Consider the following 19,141-nt stretch of genomic DNA (forward strand, 5'->3'; position numbering starts at 1 on the left):
TCTTGTTTCTTTATGTGCTTTGTCATTTTTTGCTGAGGCACTTGAAAAAAATCACCTATCCCAGCCTCTCAAGCCTTTGTCTGATCCCAGCTCCCCCTGGGGTTTGCCTTTGGAACTGCAGCTCCAAGGCGCGGCTTGCATCTTGCTCACGGTGTCTTGCAGCTCTGGTTCCTACTTCTCTTAGTGCTCAGAGTTACCCAAGACAGAAGCCAGTCCCTCAGATGGTTCCCAGGCAGGCCAGAATTGGACATGTGGTCTGTTTTCTTTGTGTTTCCGAGGGAAGAGTCCGGGGATGACAGTTTTCTTCCTGGCTGCTCCACACTGCTCTGCAGGGAAAGTGGCATGAGTGCAGAATGCCAAACACCACCATTTTCCTACCCCTTTCATTGAAATCTTGTGTTGGGTTTACAGTGGCCCAGAATCTGTAACTTTTTGTCTGTCTATTGTTGCTAACTCAATGTCTCTGTGAGGAAAGGAGGGCCAGTATTTCCTAGTCTGCCATTTTGCTGACGTCACTCTCCCTAGTATCACTTTTTGAAGTATGAATACTGCCAGATAATGTTTCTCTTCATAAGACAGGTGGGGAAAAAGCAATCAGAGATGGAATATTTTGGACTTGAATAAGGTGGCTTGTCCTTTGTGAGGTTCATATCTACAAATGGAGAAGATGAAATGTAAAGCAGTATTAGCCTATGTAATGTTTTATTTTGGAATAAAGAAATAAAGTAAGCCTATCAGATAAGACTATGTATTGTTTTAAAGTTTTCAGGGCATTTGACAAATATTTATTGAATGTCTACTATGTTCAGTTCAGTTCAGTCGCTCAGTTGTGTCTTGACTCTTTGCGGCTCAATGGACTGCAGCACACCAGGCCTCCCTGTCCATCACCAACTCCTGGAGTTTACTCAGACTCATGTCCATTGAGTGGGTGATGCCATCCAACCATCTCATCCTCTGTCACCCCCTTCTCCTCCTGCCTTTAGTCTTTTCCAGCATCAGGGTCTTTTCAAATGAGTCAGTTCTTCCCATTAGGTGGCCAGAGTATTGGAGTTTCAGCTTCAGCATCAGTCCTTCCAATGAATATTCAGGACTGATTTCCTTTAAGATGGACTGGTTGGATCTCCTTGCTGTCCAGGGGACTCTCAAGAGTCTTCTCCAACACCACAGTTCAAAAGCATCAATTCTTCAGCACTCAGCTTTCTTTATAGTCCAACTCTCACATCCATACATGACTACTGGAAAAGCCATAGCTTTGACTAGATGGACCTTTGTTGGCAAAGTAACATCTCTGCTTTTTAACATGCTGTCTAGGTTGGTCATAGCTTTTCTTCCAAGGAGCAAGTGTCTTTTAATTTCATGACTGCAGTCACCATCTGCAATGATTTTGGATCCCCTAAAAAAAAGTCTGCCACTGTTTCCACAGTTTCCCCATCTATTTGCCATGAAGTCATGATGATGTACTCTGCATATAAGTTAAATAAGCAGGGTGACAATATACAGCCTTGACGTACTCCTTTCCTGATTTGGAACCAGTCTGTTTTTCCATGTCCAGTTCTAACTGTTGCTTCTTGACCTGCATACAGATTTCTCAGGAGGCAGGTCAGGTGGTCTGGTATTCCCATCTCTTTAAGAATTTTCCATGGTTTGTTGTGATCCACACAGTCAAAGGCTACTATGCATATTACAGTCTACTATGTATAAGGTACTATGCAGTTGGGATACAGAAAAGATGAGATATAATCCTCCAAGGTCCTTATTTTTAATTTGATAAAAGGCAACCTTAATACATAAAAAACTGTATAGCAATACAACATCAACACACAAAATATAAAAGCATAAGAACCATCACTGTGAGCTATGCAGAAGCAGAAATGACAGTGAACTTCAGTGAACAGGAGTGGCTTCCAAAAAAATGAGTTTGGGATGGACCTTCCATAGCTAGGATCTTATCTTAATGTCTCACCTGGAGGGGAAAAAAAAATCACACATCCAACAGCAGGCTTGAGTAGGCCTGTATGTTTGGACTAGCAGAAATGTGGAAATAATCTAAATGATCATTAAGAAAATGCATAAACAAATTCTTCCATCTATACTGTGGAATATTGTATAGGAATTAAATAGTGCAGATCCATATGTGCTGTCAGAATTTGCTAAGTAAATTGAATTTTTAAAAACAGATAGCTTATTTGGGTTGCTATAACCACATACCACAGACTGAGAAGTTTATAGACACCAGGGTTTATGTTGCACAGTTCTGATGCTAGACATTCGAGATCTGTGTGCCTGTGTGGCTGGGTGAGGACCCTCTTCTGGGCCTCAGACTTCTCGTCATATCCTCACATGTTGGAAGGAATTAGAGAGTCTGGGGTCTCTCTTATAAGAGCATTGGTCCCACCTGCTGACTGTAGTGTATCTCAAATGCCCTACTTCCTAATACGATTTTTTTTTAGGTTTTAGGTTTTTTATGAGTTTAAGGGTTTCAACATAAGAATTTTAGGGGGACATCAACATTGAGACCACAGCGAAGGAAGTTTCAAATAATATGTATGGTATGATATTAGTTGAGTTTAAAACAAAGCAAGCCAGCATGCAGATAATACTGTGTACTTTTACAAGTACATAGTATATAAATTCATAGTAAAAAAAGGATAAATTGATAATAGTGGTTACAGCAGTTAAGCATTTATAAATCATTTGCAGAATTAAAAATAAAAAGCCCAGATGAAAATTTATCAAACACTGTTAGTGGTTCCCTCTGTATGGTGATATTATGCACAAATTTTCTTTATATTTTACCATATTTTCTGAATTTTTACAAGAAGCATTTTATTGGAAAATGTTAAATTATAGAGTCATAAGTGAGAGATATGTAATTGACAAATAATTAATAAAATTAATAGTCACAAAGTGAAATAGGAGAATAATTCAGTGGAAAAATCAGGGAGTTTAAGAATAAGGGAGATGGTTGAGGAAGAAAGAAGGAAGTCCAGAATGTCTTAGAAACTTTGAAAGTTTTATAGAGCCATTAGGCATTGCCTTATATTTTTAAGTCATTCCTTCAGTAAACATTGATGTTTAATAAGTATTTGGCCTAGGAGGTGCCAGAGCCCCGTGCCCTAAGATGCTTGTGTTTTGATGAAGGGGTACAGACAAGGACGTGACAGTGTGTGAGGAAGAAACAGCAGGGTGGAGACACGGGCCGTGGGGGGGTGACAGAGGAGGCTTTCCTGAAGGAGCAGGAGTTGTAAGCAGAGCTTGGGAGCTGAGTTGGACGTAATGTGAGAACGTGGGGGCCAGCCCAGGAAACGCCTCGTAAACTGCTCTGAGAACGTGATTTTACAGCGCTCAAATGTTTCAAATGCATGCTCTTGCTGGGTGTTCTTAGCAAAGCCGCCAGCAACAGTCACGTTGTTGTTTGGGACTTAGCAGGTTCACTGTGCTCTTCCTCCCCCTCTCTTCTCCTTCTGCTTTTCTCCCTCTCCCTTGCATGTGTTCACTGCAGGTGACACACGGCATGGGTTTTACAGGGAAAAGTAATCACAGATCCTCAAACATTGCTGATGTAAAATGAGGCAACCTCAATTTAGCATATTTAAAAGAGCCATGTCCAGTTTATGATAATAAATGTTAATTTGGCATGGTTGGCTGCTCTTTAAATCAGCCGTCACAAGGAGTTAGTTATGGTATTAAATACGATTAGGTGTTCAAAATTATTTTTGTCATCCGTATCGGTTAACATCTTACTACTGAATAACGTATACTACTTTCAGGGTTGTTTGTATTGACAGTGGCTGGAACCTTTGCACATAACTCCATAAGGTACTTAATCAGTTCTTAGGCAGATAAAATATGGTTTTTGTATTGTTATCTATTTTGGGATTGCCAAAAGAAATTTCTTTCTGCAAGACAGAAATATCATTCAAGGGGCTTGAACTGCCATAGGAAATCCAGCTACTGAAGATGTTATTTACTAAACTTTTTGCAAATAGATGTTTCTCTCTCCTTGCTTTAGAGGCAAACAATAGCTAAAACAATCCTAACTTGTATAAAGAGAGAACCTGTCAGATTATTATTTGTTAATGATGGGCTATTCCCATTTGGGCAGTTTATAGCAAAATAGTTAACAAATGTGCAATTTAGAAAGAAAGAATACATGAATTTTGTTATAATCCCCATTCCATTACACAAAAAAAAAGTATTGTGGAAAATATTACAACTAAAAACACAGTGTGTTGTTAGTTTGGAAAAACTGAATTTTACTTACTGCTTGATTTGTCCCTCTGTGTTTTTAACTTGTGTTTTTTTCTACTGCCTGGAACGCCCTTCCTCTTTCTTGTCCACTTGCAGAATTTCTATCCACCCTGAAAGACTCCTACTTTCCGAGTTTCTCTGTCCCCCGGAAGGTTCGTCTCTTCCCTCCTTTGTGCCACCACTGTTCCTGTATTATAGCACCTGCCGCATTAATGACACTTGTTTAAGTTTTCTGTGTTTCCTCACTGGATTGTGAACCTCCTTAAGTAAAGGGAATGTTTCCTTCTGTACTGAGTGTCTGGTGTCATTAATGCTTGTTTGGCCTGAATGAGAGGGGCTTTCTGCAATGACACAGTGCTGCATAATGAAAGCCTGTCTTACAGTTTTATGGATTGACTGGTAGCTGGCACTGTGCAATTACTTCTACTGGGTTATCACAGGAAGCTGGTTAAAACCCACAATAATGTTTGAACAATAAGATTTATTTAATAGAACTCTGTTACAGGACTGGACGCCAGCAAGATAAGGGGAGGAACTATAAGCATATTACTTTAAGTGCGCCAGGCTGTAGGGAGACTCCCTCATAAGCAAAGTATAAAGGTTCAAATTTTAAAAGAGTAATTATAAGTTTGCAACAAAAGTTTACTAGGTATCTTCTGTGGTGTTCTTTGTAAAGTGCATTCTGAATTGCTAAAAATAGGAGGAAGCATGATGTAATGGGAAGAGTGGTGTTGTAAAATCTGAGTATTTGGGGTTCTATTCCCAGTTCTAATGCTTTTGATCTTGGTCTTATACTTTCATCCACAAAGCTGTGAGACTCCTCAAAATATGTCAAATTTAGAGATTCTACTCTTTCCCCTAACAGCTCAATTTATTGAGGATCTTTTCAGGGTTTTTTTTTTTTTAATCATTTTATTAAGAAATGAATTGCAGTCATGCATTCAAATTATATTTAATAGGCTTTATTGCATTTTAAACAATTAGAGATTTATCTTTATTTTAATAGGTAAAAAATAAGTAGGTTCCTCCTAGAATGGAGACATCATCCTTTTTAAGTCTTATGGGCTTCCCAGCTGGCCTAGTGGTAAAGAACCTGTCTGCCAGTGCAGGAGATGTAAGAGATGCAGGTTCCATCCCTGGGTCAGGAAGACCCCCTGGAGGAGGGCACAGCACCCACTCCAGTGTTCTTGCCTGGAGGATCCCATGGACGGAGGAGCTGGCGGGCTACAGTCCATGGGGTTGCAGAGAGCTGGACACGACTGAAGTGACTTGGCACATGTGTGTCTGGCACTTTGAGGATGTATACCTTGTTCAGTTACGATTGATATTTAATTTGTACTGAAGTTTGTAGACTTTTGACCTTTTTTCTAGTTCTTTTTCCTGTTTACTCTGTATTTTTTGTGGAGGTGGGGTTAGCAAGAATCTTACATCCGTGATCTGGGATTCTAGTTGCTTTTATCAGAAGCACCTCATGTTTAATGATACTGTATCTTGGGAATTCCCTGGCAGTCCAGTGGTTAGAAGTCCGTGCTTTCACTGCCAGGAGTGTGGGTTCAGTCCCTTTTTGGGATTAATTCTGCTTTCCCTGGAGAAGTTTGCTGAATACTTGGTTTCTCTCTTTGTAGCAGAAAAGTGGAGGTAATGGTACTCTTACCTTTTAAAAACAAAATACACAGAACTCAAGTTCTTTGTCAGCCTACTTTCCAGTTGGAATTAAATTTCAATCAGTTAGTTTAAATATTAGGTTGCGTTGCATACTCTGAACTTAGATACAAAGAAGGCTTCACTCTCAATCAGAGCTGTTGATCTAATAGTCTTTTCTTAAACTTTGGAATTTCACAAAAAAATTTATTTAAATATGTGCAGTCCTTTTCTATTCAAAGTTTGTAGAATAAACTTTTTATGTATTCATTTTGGCTAGAGAAACTTGTTAGAGCCTTGGCAGCCTGATTTTTTTTTGATTTGGTATGTCTTTTCTACTCTTCCTAAGGTACTCTGAAATGTGTGTGTCATATTTTAGATGAATTTTTAAAAACTGTTCATCATATTTGCTGATAAGTAGAAACAGTGGTGTGTGATACAGGCACCGTTGAGAATATCCATTGCATGAAGATCTTTTCAGACTTGTTTTTCATTTTTCTCATTTGAAGAAGAAATTGAGAAACACTATATGGTTTACTCATAATAATATTGAGATTTTTAGAGAGAATACCCCTGCTTTACTTATCACAGTTGGATTTTAGTACCTATTTCACAGAGTTGTTTGAGAAGTCAGTGTGATGATAGATGTGACATGCTCAACACAGCAGCTGCACATAGTAGGTTCATTTCGCAAAGGCTTTATGTAGCCTGATAGGTAGTCATGTGTGACAGGGAATTGAGAGTCACAGGCTCAGGGGAAAAATTAATATATGCCTCCAAATTCTGCCTTGGTCAGTTATGAAATTCATTCAGAAGTGAAAAATTTGCAGAGGAGCATATGGTGTGCAAAGTTTCATTCAAATGACGCTGTATCCTTCCATCGGCGTCTGGAAGCAGAATCCAATAGACGGAAGAGATCAGTAAATGACAGCAAAATACACATGTATTTTTTTTTTTTTTATCTTTGACACTGCCCTCACCATTGCCATTTTTTTCATACCTTTCTACCTTCATTAATTCAGCCGGAGCTGTTCCTTTTGTGTGTATGTAGACGTGTTATTAAAGTTACTACCTTGTTCTAATGAGAGAGGGCGAGCATCCCAGGAGACAGGCTTAGGTTGTTTTAACTTGGTGACGAAGCTGAAGTCGCCCCGCACCTGACATTCCTGCCCCGGGCCCCTCCCCGTGAGTAAGATGAAAGGCTTGGCCCATCGCTTAGACAAAGCCGGACGGCTGCCTGCCGAGCCGCCGGGGAGGAGACTCCTCCTCTCCTCTGAGCGGGGCTCGTCTCCCAGGGTTTCGCCCCGCAGCGGACCTGCGGTGGAGCCCGAGCGGTGGGGTGCTGTCGGGGCTGCGGACCCCCGCCCCTGGGAGGCCCCGGGGGAGGAGCCGGCGCGGCCACCCGGCTCCTGCCGGCAGAGCGGTGCCTGCCGACCCCAGCGCGCCGCTCCCCCTCCCGCTCCAGAGCCAGGTTGTCCCCGGTCTCAGGTGGCACGCGGCGGGCGGCTGCCCTGGCCGGCCGGCGATCTGGTGGGAAGGGAAGGGAAGGGAAGGGGTGGTCCTTCTGCCCGGACCCCTCTCGGCTGACTCACAGGAAGTGCTCGAGCTCGCAGAGCCGGGATCCCGCCCTCCCCCTCCGACGTGGGCTCTGCCCTGTCTCCCCTAGAACAATGAAGGGCTTCCAAGTTTGCTGAGTCTCCCGGGCGCGTTCCTCCGGCTCCCGTGCTAGCCTGCAAGATGTTTTGCCACCGACTTTTGCAAGAAGCGGCCTCGGAGAAAGCCCTTCCCTTGGTGGATCGCTTTGTGTGAAGAGTCCTCAGGGGGACCATGGTTCAGCGCTTCAGCCTCAGGAGGCAGCTATCCAAGGTGGGTAGCTGGGGTACTGGTGTGGTGTGGAGGGGCGCTCGCGCCGGCTCCGGCGTGTATCCTCGTTCTCCAGCGCCGTTCTTCTGTCAAGCCTGCTGCCTCCGAGCCTGAGGAGGGGCTCGGGGAGGAAGCGCTGCCTTTTGTTCTTTCCTCAGACAGACACAAAGGTTGAAGGCTGACTGCACTGGGAACCCCAGATTTTGTTCCCCCTAAAGGGGAGCTGTCATCTGTGAATCTGGAGGAAGTTGTAGTCCGCTTCTCACTTAGGGTTTCCAGAGTGTATGCGGGGAAAGAGAGAATAGTGGGTAAAAAGTGCCCATGTTTAATTAGCAATTCATGTAGCCGCTCTTGACCAAAATGGGAAAACCTTATTGGTCTGTGGAATCAGTGCTTTTGTACAAAAATTAATATTAAACTGGGGAAAACTCCCAGAAAATAGTTTGATAAGTGTGACCAGCATGAGGATGTTACCGTGAGTGGTGGTATTAAGAAACTCACATACTCCTTCATTTAAGGAGCAGGTGACAGGCAGTCACCGGAAGGCTCGGGAATCAATTTTTACAGAGTTGTGCTGGCAAAACACATTTCATGTGTGCAGCTTTGGGGGAAAACTTATTTTAATACGAGGAAATCAAATTGAAAATTAAGGAAAAAAAAAAAAAGCAAAGCTCTCTGAGAAGAGAGGCTGCTGATTTTATGCATCAGCCGTGGCAGTGGGCGGCCCTCTGCTCACCCATTCACGGAGCTCTCTTAAGTCAGTGCAGAGACTAATGAGGAGAGAGGTGTGCTAAGAGTTGAGCTTATTTCAAAAACCATTGTTTTAAAAGCTCTTTTTGAAAAATGTAGCCGTTGGGTGGCTGGATTTGTGTCAGAGTTCATTCTCTTTGTGCGTGCATGCTAAGTCACTTCAGTCCTGTCTGACTTCGTGCGACCCTATGCACTATAGCCTGCCAGGCTCCTCTGTCCAGACAAAAGCTGAAGCAAATAGTAAATCAGTAGGTATTCCACACTTCCTTAGTGGTTAGTCAGAATTGTTAGATCCTGACAAGCATTACTATCTTAAGAGGAAACCTTTAGTTCCTCACAGGTGACCTCAGTGTAAGATGTGTGCTTTCAAGTAGAAATGAGCGAGGCTCTCACCTCCATCCCTTTGTCAAAAGTCATCTTTTTTCTTGGATCTCCAAACTGAACAAGGACTTTTTCGGAGTATTATTATAGAATAAATTTTCCTTGCTTCCCTTGTCCTCATTACAGGTGTATGTGTGATGAGAGTGAGGAAACTGGGAAGCCTCAACATTTCTCCCTAACAACAAAGAGTCATTTTTGTTTCTCCTTCATGCGAACTTCCAGAACCACATGTTTTCAGATATATAGTACAGCTAAAAAGTGGAAGATGTGTAAATTGTCAGAGCACTGACATTTCTGCATAAGAGTTTTTTAAACAATTGAGAACTAGGTGATAAGTTTCTAATTAGGAAAAAACTGCTCTCTGGGTATTTTGCTATCATTGTTTCTCTCCCAATTATTTTGTGAACTTTCAATATTCCTTTCACTCTGTACTATACTCTTGACCATGAATTATAGGGGAAACAAAATGTTCTTAGGAGAGCCAGGAGCACATCTTCTCTGTAACATGAAGAAATAAGAGGTACAAATTGTATACTAGAAAATATATACAAATTATACAAGAAGTAACCTCTTTCAGTTCTTTTTTCTAACATCCCTTTCCATTTTAACATGGTGTCTGGGTCCTAAACTGGATGGTCAGGACCAAATCTAAGGAATTTTGTTTTCTATCAAGAGTCCTTAACATAGTAATGAATTGAAAAAATGCAATACTGGATTGAAAAAATAATATTCTTAATTGTTTCAGTCTGTATGGCCCTGAAATTGGAGGAGAAACTGAAAGGCTATGTAAAAAAAAACTTTTTTTTTAAACTACAGTGAATACACTGTGCCTCTATTCTGTCTTTTTGGCTAAACCCACATTACCTGAAAACAGAGGCCCTGTTGTACCCCCAGTACATGGTATTTCTAGCACACATTGAACACTCAAAGTGAAATTGGCTATTTGCAGGTCAAAAACAGTTGAACAATGGTAGTTTCATATGATTCCAACTTTAGGAACAAGTGTTTTTTCCAATAAGGAATAATCTTCCACAAATATAGCTTTGTCTTAAAATGATCTCATTTTTAAAAGCAATTTCCTATCTTGACAAGAAGAAATACTCAGATGATCATCTTTAAATTTTGTTGGGAATTTATTGAAAGAAAATATTTATACATGTTTGCAGTGATTTCAAACCCAGTATCTAATTTAGATGCTTTTTACCTTTGATAGTCATGTTTACTTACACTGTATGTTTGCCCTAGAATGTTAACTTGATTCCTCCAGGCTAATGGGTATTGACATCTGAACTAAGTAAAAAAGGAGGGAGTAAATTAAATAGATGAAGTAAAAATCTTCATTAAAAAGATTCATGCTCAGTTGTCCTCTTTGACCAGATCCCAGTTGCCTGCTTCAGAAAAGTTCTTTTTCTTTGCCCCCTTAGTTCCTTTCCCTTGCCATTTTAGATTATTTTCTTCCTTCAGAGTTTTCTCACATGTGACTTCAAGAATACTAAGGAAAGCTTTTTTCTTCCTCCATTAAGTCCTCTTCATGAGCCAGCCAAAAGAGTCTGAAACTTGCTAATTTGGACATTACATTTAATTCTCTTAATGATACTTCAGCTTAGATGATACCAACTTCATTTTGCCATTTAAGAAACAGGTTCAGAGAAATTCGTTTTCCCGGGATCAGCCAGAGAGAGAGTGTCAGGTTCAACTTAGGTCTAACTCCAAGCCCATTCTGTTTCCCCACACTACCTGCCTCCCTAAATTTCTGGCGTATTGGTTGGTCTCCTGTCATGGTCTGTGATATCTCTCCATGTGTACAGAAAACAGTATAGTAGATAACTTAGGTAATTTCTTTGGAGCAACCCCATAGGGCTGAAATTAATGTTTGAAAGGGTTTGAGTTTATCAGTCAAACTTGGTAAGTGTCTTCTACAAAGTTATGTTATTTGGCCAGAGAAACGTATCGATTTGAGTAAAATAGTTGATTTAATAAAGCCATATTAAATGTAATTGAAGCTTAACTGCATGTACTTACAATGAAACGTTATAAACTATATTGCCTTTTTGAAAATGTCTATTAAGGGGAATTTACTATTGAGTTTCTATAATAATGTTTAATAATGTTAATACAATGAATTAAATATTCAGAAAGTCTTATTTTAACTCACTCTGGCTGTGTTGTCGTCCCCCCGACCCACCCCACCAAACCTTTTACATGGATAATAGAAAATCAGTCTTTCCCTTCTTTTTCAGGAACTTTAGGTTTTTAGAAGATATGATAAATACTGAGGAGGCTTTGAGAAAATAGCTTTAAGATTGTTTCAGTAAGATTTAGGAAGTATGATAAATGCTAAGGAGGCTTTGAGAAAATAGCTTTATGATTGTTTCAGTAAGAATAATATACTTTTTTTTTTAATGATAATCATTTCTGTGATTCACAAATAAAAATTATATAATTGTGAACTCTTGCTTCCATGTCTTTGCAACTCTTTCAAATCCCTGCTTCCACAGGTAACCAGTTTCTTGTTTAGCCTTCTACCCTTTGTTTGTGTACATATAAGAAAATGTGAATATATATGTTCTGATCTTTCTAAAATGCAGGATATTGTTCATTCTAAGATAATAGCTTGAACTTTGTTTGGGGTTCGTGTTTGTTTTCACATTTACATGGGAGGCTTACTTTCTTTAGGACAAGGAAAGCCACACAGAATGTACTTTCTGTATAAAAGATAATTAAAATAATAGCACATCAAAGATGATTTGATTCTTTTTCATTCATACCACATTTCTTTCCTACTCAGTTGGAGATCTTTCTTTGGCTATATTAAAATTTTTCATATGGTGAAAAACATAGAATATAAAAATAATACCAGTAAATTCTGGGTTGCCCTGTGAAGAGATTAATGACTGAGAAATAGGAGACATGGGAATTTTTATCCCTCCCAGTTCGTCTGTTGACTTATTTATTGAAGCTGTTTAATTCAGACTTGTAGAGCACATGAAAGTATTTTTGTCTAAGGATTTTATTCTTGCCCTTCCTACGTTTGAGACTGCCCTGTTATTTGGTGTCAGTTTGGTACCAGCTTAAGAAACTTAATATTTAGAGAAGTGTTGATCACAGTCTGAATTCTTAATAAAAAACTGTTACATTCTCAAACGTAGTTTCCTTTGAATTTCTGTCCGTTTTCTTTGGGTTTATGACCTCTGATAATGCACATGATTGATTTAATCATTCTATGAATATATAAGAAACAGGGATTCTTATTTCCATTTTAAGTAAATTAATTAAGATCTTATAAAAGTATTTTGACGGCTTCAGTGGTAAGTTTTATGTATTTTTACCACAATTAGAAAGAAAATATTTTGAACCCTTCTAAAGATTGAAGGCGGGAGGAGAAGGGGATGACAGAGGATGAGATGGTTGGATGGCATCACCGACTCAATGGGCATGAGTTTGAGTAAACTCCAGGAGTTGGTGATGGACAGGGAGGCCTGGCATGCTGCAGTCCATGGGGTCGCAAAGAGTCGGACATGACTGAGCAAATGAACTGAACTGAACTGAAGGATAAACACTATATCAGTACAGCAAAGTAGTATTTTTTGTATAGGTGTGGGAGTCAGTACCAGATGGATGCTTTTAAGTAATGGAAATGCATACATCTCTTTTTCATGCTTTTAAAATTGAATTTTCTCTAAGTTACTTCAGACATCAACTCATTTCAAACTTGGAAGTATACTGGTTTATTTTTTGTATTTTGCTGTCAGTTAAATGTTACATCTTCCTGTCAATTGTTAACCTGCTTTTAGGAGGCGTGAATGAGGTAGCAGCACCATCAGCATCACAAGGCCGTTCTGGTGCGTCACAGAACCAAGATGAGAGACTGATGGGCGCTGCTGTGCCGCCACGTGGAAAGGGACCCGTGTCAAATCGGTCTACACGTTGTGGGTGTCGTGGGAGTGGATAAGGGATAGAGCGTGGCCTTCCTGTTCAGATACATTGGCAATAATAGGCTGGAGTAGAGAAACTAATTTAAAAATACGTGTATTCTATAATTCTGAAATGGTTTCATGATTGATGACAGTTTAAATTTTAAAAACAACAAGTTAATGGCTGTAGATCTGAGAGACTGGAATATGTTACCAAGAGAAGATAGTAAAATCTCCTTGGGAGTGTGTTGCTTTTTTGTTTTTTAAGTACACAACTTTCACTTGGTGTTGCCTTGAATATCATTTTCCTAAGTGAGATGGCTATATTAAATGACTCGATTAGATTCTTTGAAGTTTGAACATGTTTACCAAGAGCTGTTAGTTTTGAAAATCAATAAGCTGATATCCTTGAAAGCACTTCGAAAACTGTGAAGCACTATATTAAAGAGTTTAAGATTATAGTGTTTTCATTATTCTGTCATTCTGTAAGTGTATTTGAAAAGAAGTGATGGTTCTTTAAAACTGTATTTTCAAGTAGGCACACATACACACACGTCCTTTTTTTTTGGTGCACGTAGACAGACCCCTCTATCTTTGGATAGGTTAACAGTGATTGCCTCTGAGAAGAGGACCTGGGAATCTTGGGTTAGGGGTGGGAAGGAGACTTGATTTTTAAAAATTATTTACCATGTATATACACTTTCTTAAATAATAGTCTGAGTTAAATGTGTTTAAAGATCAAAATGTAGAATTGAATTTCAGGTTCATTATTCTTCAGTGAAAACCATTGCCAATAGTTTACTTAAAGGTTAATGGTTGAAAGGTGATATTCTTCTGGGCTTGGAGCTTTATCCCAACCATCCATGTTATTCTCAGATTGAAGATAGCTTTTGCATGTAACACAGAAGTTTGTAATACAAGTTTGCTAACCTTTTAAAATTTTTTTAGATGAACCTGTTGGGAGTAAGTTAACCATACTATTCTAAAAACCATACTATTTATATACCATTTGGGGAATGGTGTATAAAGGCAAGAAGACATTTTACTTGTTATAGTTGTATGTAGAAGTTGTATGTAATACTTACTAAAATACTCTTGATTTGGCTTACATGAGAAAATTAAAAGGATTTGCCCTTTTGGACACCCTGGGGTTGGCGAGGCTGACCTCTGCTGTATACATGGACCTGTTAACACTTCTACTGCAAAACATGCTGAAGAACAAAAGAGTGCAAGTTGAACTCGGTTTACGGTAGCATGGGAAATTGCTATTAAATTTCAGTCTGTTTCCAGCTGGTGTTTTGTAAGAAGTAGATTACTTTGTGCGTATTAAAAGTTTAGTGTTTGAGAAGAATCCATGTTAAAGCCAGCAGTGTCTAAAATCCAAAGGTAACATAAGAATAAACATTTCATAGCTTTCATTTTTGTTTGATAAAATTTATCCCCAAAGTATATCTCACTGAAGTTAAGTGAACTGTGACTGGCTGTGTGACTTTAGACAAGTAATTTGACCTCTCTGAAGCTTTTTCCTCATCTGAAAAGTGTTATCTGGGATCCCTGAGAGATGTAAAAATTATGTGATCTGTTTGTGAGCTAGATTATAGTCCCAAGAAAAATGACTTTAGATCGCAAATGCCAGAAAAAATATCTAGTTGTATACCAGGAGACATCTAATTTTATACAGTTATTTTTAGCTAAAGTAAATAAATAAGTTTATGACTTTAATGGATAGGCTTAGAGTTTAGATGCTAGCCGACTCTGGATAATTCAGATTTGAAAATAGCAAGAGAATTACACTTGTTAGAGTCTGAGCGCTGAGATGATAAACATTTCCTCTACCTCTTCTTGTCAGGAGAAAATTTAAAATTTCTCTGTGGTAACAGACATTTCTTATAATGGAAATTTACCTTATACGCAACAGATTTATCTTCTTATGATGGTGTGTTGGAATTCAAGTCCTTTTTCTTGGATAAAACCCTCTCCTCTTAAGGAAAAGTTCATCATAACTAGGGTGGGGAGTGTAAGAAAGGTAAAAAGCTAAAATAAGCTTTTTATTTTTACAGACTAATTCTTCCTTTGAACCTGAGGTGGGCTTGGGAATCCCCATAGAAGAAGTGAGATTTTAGCTGGACCTAAAGGATATAAGGGCTTCCCTGGTAGCTCAGACAGTGAAGAATCTGCCTGCAATGTGGGAGACCCAGATTTGTTGCCTGGGTTGAGAAGGTCCCCTGGAGAAGGGAATGGCTACCCTCTCCAGTATTCTTGCCTGGGAAATTCCATGGACAGAGGAGTCTGTCAGACTACGGTCGCCAAGAGTTGGACACGACTGAGCGGTAACTTTCACTTTCAAAGGATTTGGATTAGTGGTTTTCAACTGTCCCTTCCCATTTAGGCCCAGTGCATTAATACTAATACTGTAAGAATGTGACTTAGGCTTAAGGTAGTAGTAGTACTTTGGGGGGTGAACTGAAAAATACCTCACTGTTCTGATGCATGCCCCAGGAGAACCCCTTCCTTTGCATATCATTGATGTCAGTGATGGAAGGACAGGAGGAAAATATTCCAGGAAGGAGGCAAGATTACCAGGTATGGTTTTAAGAGGGAGAGCTATGTCATATTCAATACCTGTTAGTTTGGGGGAGTTCTAGTGTGAACATCCTTTAAAAATCTAATCCGAGACTTAGTTTATATTTTCTGTGGGGAAATTTAACCAAAGTAATGAACAGTGTGGGCTTCCCTTGTGGCTCAGCTGGCGAAGCATCTGCCTGCAATGTGGGAGACCTGGATTTGATCCCTGGGTCAGGAAGATCGTCTGGAGAAGGGAATGGCAACCCACTACAGTATTCTTGCCTGGAGAATCCTGAGGCCAGAGAAGCCCGGTGGGCTACAGTTTATGGAGTCGCGAAGAGTCGAACATGACTGGGTGACTTAACAACCAACCAACCAATGAACAGTGTTGTCATCCTAAATTCCTTAACGTCTATAGAGTGAACAGAGGGGTAAATTCAGGAAACAGTCTTCCAGATAATATATGTGGGTTGTTTAATATTTCCACTTAGTATTATGTGTGGGATTTTAACTGCAGAGTCTTAACAAATGTACATTGAAATGATGCACAGAACACCTGAGTATAATTGCCCATTCTCTCTGGGTTGCAGTGTTTTTGTGTGTGTCTGTGTGTTGGGACTTAGGAGATTAGCCATAAAGGTTGGTTTCGGTGAACACTTTCTCTTTGGAGAAAATTGAGAATGTGACCCAAGCTATTCAGTGTCTAGTTGTAAGTGATTATTTTAGTTTCGAATCTTATGAAATGATGTTATTGATCACTGTAATGAGATAACACCCAACCCTTGGGACTTCAACAAATTGTAGGGCAAAGAGTAGAAACTGTGTGTGTTCTGATTCAGAGAGGACTCGGAACTTAGTAAATGGAGGTTGTGTGTGAAGGTGAACGATGGCCTCACGTCCGACTCTCTTCCTGTACTCAGAGCACTCGAGCTGTGCCCCTTCCTTGCTGCTTTCTCAGATGCACACACAGCCTTGGGTCCTTTGGATTTGTTCTTCCTTCCCTCTGTAATCCTGTTTCTCCAGACGTCTGCTTGGATTGCTCTTGTATATCATTGAAGTCTCAGCTCAGAGGTTACCTCTTCAGCAAGGCTTCGGCTATTTTCTTTAAAACAGCAAAATTACTCCCCCCACCCCCTCCGCCACACCCACACACACTTGTTCCTCAGCTCTTCTTACTTCCCTTCTGAGTTTCTTTTCTTTTTCCCCTCTGGTTTATTTATTATCATCCGTATTTTCTTACTCTGCCCCGCACCCCCATCACATAAACTTTATAATCAAGTTTATGTAAACTTTATGTCAGTCTATTTTGTTCATGTCTGTATACAGGAAGACTTGCCTTTCAGTCTTCTTTTTTTGTTTGGTTGCATGTTGGAATATAGAGGCCTTCCCTCTTCACCTTATAAATAAAGCTTGGTGTCAAGTGGTGATACCCACTTTTCATAAGTGCTATATCCTTTGAAAAAGTGATCACAAAAGAAATGTTACAGCTATACTGACTACTGGGAACTTGTCTGTGTTATGTCTGCATTTTTCCTGGACTTTGGAGATACAAGAAGTTGTTCCTCTGTAGATTTTGTCATTTAGACTCCTGCATAAAGACATCACTACTTAGAAACTAGAATCCTAATGAAACTTCCTTTCTCTGTTATTCAGTGAACAAATAGATTTAGGTATTTAGATATTATAATATGGAGACTTTTAGGAGCTGTCTCTGTCGGGCTAAACTCTGTCGGGCTAAACTGAGAAAAAGCCCTCATACTTCATTCTTGACCTGTCTCTTGGTTTGATAAACCTACCCCAGCTGTTGTATTAACCACAAAAACACGTTTGTGTTTGAATATACTAGTGGCTTCCAGAGTCACCTTGCCTATTTTTTAATTTAAGAGAAAGGGCAAACGGCTACTATAAAATAGCTTATCTTAAACGACAAACTAAATGGAATTCCCCTTTCTGGCATCTAAATTAGCTGAGTTTTTATTCATTTTCTGCCATTGAAGTTGTCAGAAATACTCACGCTTCAGTTGATAAGTGGAAGCACTGTCCACTACTGCCTTCCATATTTCCTGTGTCTATTCTCAAATACACGAACAAAAAAGGAAATAACATATCACAGCTCATGACAATCAGATCGTATTGAGCAACCACCTGAAAAGACACAGGAAGGATGCAAACATTCCCCGTAGACGCCTTCTACCTTTCCCCCAAGTCCTTCTCCTCAAGTAACAGTAGTTCCCGTGAGAGCCAGAGGAGGAGTGCGCGGTGAGGGAGGCTTGTGTCTGTCAGCGCCGCTCGCGTCCTGTGGCTTTGAAGCTGTGGAGACACAGAGCCCTTGACTCCGGCGTGGCTGTTCATTTCACCCGTGTCACTGTCCTGCTTACGCTTCGCCAAGACCTACAGGGTGACCTCTGTGTTGCTAAATCCAGTCCTCGGCTCTCAGTTCTCATCTTGATTTTAACATGTGGCAAGCTGGTCGCTCTGTCCTCAGTGAACACTCTCTTCACTTGGCTGTCAGGATATCATACTCTTGGTTTCTCTTCCGCCTTCCTGGTCCTCACCAGTCAGTCTCCTTTCCTGATCTTTTAATTATGTAGCTATAGCCTAGGCTCAGTCCAGTTTACTACTTTCTTAGCGATTTCATCCAGTCTTACAGTGTTAAGTACCATTATATGTTGACACTTCCCAAGTATATAATCTCAGTCCTGATCTTCTCCTTGAATTCCAGACCCGTATAATCAGCTGCCTGTTTGACATCTTCATTAGGATGTCTAACATACATTTGAGACGTAATATGTCCACACTAATCTTCTGGTATCCTGTCCCCTCCCTGGTTCCCTTGCCCTTCTCCTTCACAGTTAACAGCACCTCCACCCTTCAGGCCCAAAATCTTTGAGTCACCTTTGATGCCTCTTTCTTACTTCCAGTTTATCAGCAAACCCTCTTGACTTCACTTGTAAACATATCAAGAATTTGCCAATATCTGTTCTCTGCTGACACCCTCTTTTACCTGTATTACTGCATTAACCTCCTAACTAGTCTTTTTAGCAACTACTTTAGCCCCACTAGAATTTATTCTTATCACAAAAGACAGAATAATCCTAATAAAACTTAAGCCAGATGATATTATTCATATGATCAAAACTCTCCAGTGTTTTCCTTTGTCATTCACTTGTACGTGGTCTATAGGGCCCTACACAATCTGTTTTTTATTAACTCTGACTGCACTAAGTTCAGTTCATTTGCTCAGTCGCGTCCAACTCTTTGCGACCCCAGGAACTGCAGCACACCAGGCCTCCCTGTCCATCACTAACTCCCGGAGCCTGCTCAAACTCATGTCCATGAGTCAGTGATGCCATCCAGCCATCTCATCCTCTGTTGTCCCCTTCTCCTTCCTGCCTTCAATCTTTCCCAGCATCAGGGTCTTTTCCAACAAGTCAGCTCTTCACATCAGGTGGCCGAAGTATTGGAGCTTCAGCTTCAGCATCAGTCCTTCCAATGAATATTCAGGGTTGATTTCCTTGACGCTGGCCCTCTAGCTGTTCCTGGAACACACCACGCACTCTCCTCCCTCAGTACCTTTGCGTTGTGCTCTACGATCTCCTGGGTTCTTCCTCCTCCAGGGAGCCGCATCACTCAGGTGGTCATTGCTCTCAGGTCTTACCTTAGGTGTTGTCTTGTCAGATCTTCTTAGTCAGACCTTCCCTGAGCACTCTAAAATATTAAATTAGGATATCGCCTTGTTTTATTTTTTATTCCTACCATTTATTACCTTGAATGTA

The 19,141-nt window shown here is 40.2% G+C and overlaps 1 protein-coding gene across 16 annotated transcripts in view; it reads left to right on the top strand.

The window, feature by feature from the left end:
• TMCC1 (transmembrane and coiled-coil domain family 1) overlaps positions 1 to 19,141 on the top strand; it is a 151,737-nt gene that overhangs the window by 65,370 nt on the left and 67,226 nt on the right. The window contains exon 2 of one of the 16 annotated variants that reach the window (XM_020872616.2): positions 7,559 to 7,758. The exons of the other annotated variants lie outside the window; for them this stretch is intronic. Coding sequence (XP_020728275.2) covers positions 7,720 to 7,758 — 39 coding nt within the window. The 5' untranslated portion in view covers positions 7,559 to 7,719. The remainder of the gene's footprint in view (positions 1 to 7,558; positions 7,759 to 19,141) is intronic. 16 annotated transcript variants of the gene reach the window in all.

The sequence above is a fragment of the Odocoileus virginianus genome, unplaced genomic scaffold (genome assembly GCF_023699985.2).
Source record: "Odocoileus virginianus isolate 20LAN1187 ecotype Illinois unplaced genomic scaffold, Ovbor_1.2 Unplaced_Contig_2, whole genome shotgun sequence".
Taxonomy (NCBI): domain Eukaryota; kingdom Metazoa; phylum Chordata; class Mammalia; order Artiodactyla; family Cervidae; genus Odocoileus; species Odocoileus virginianus.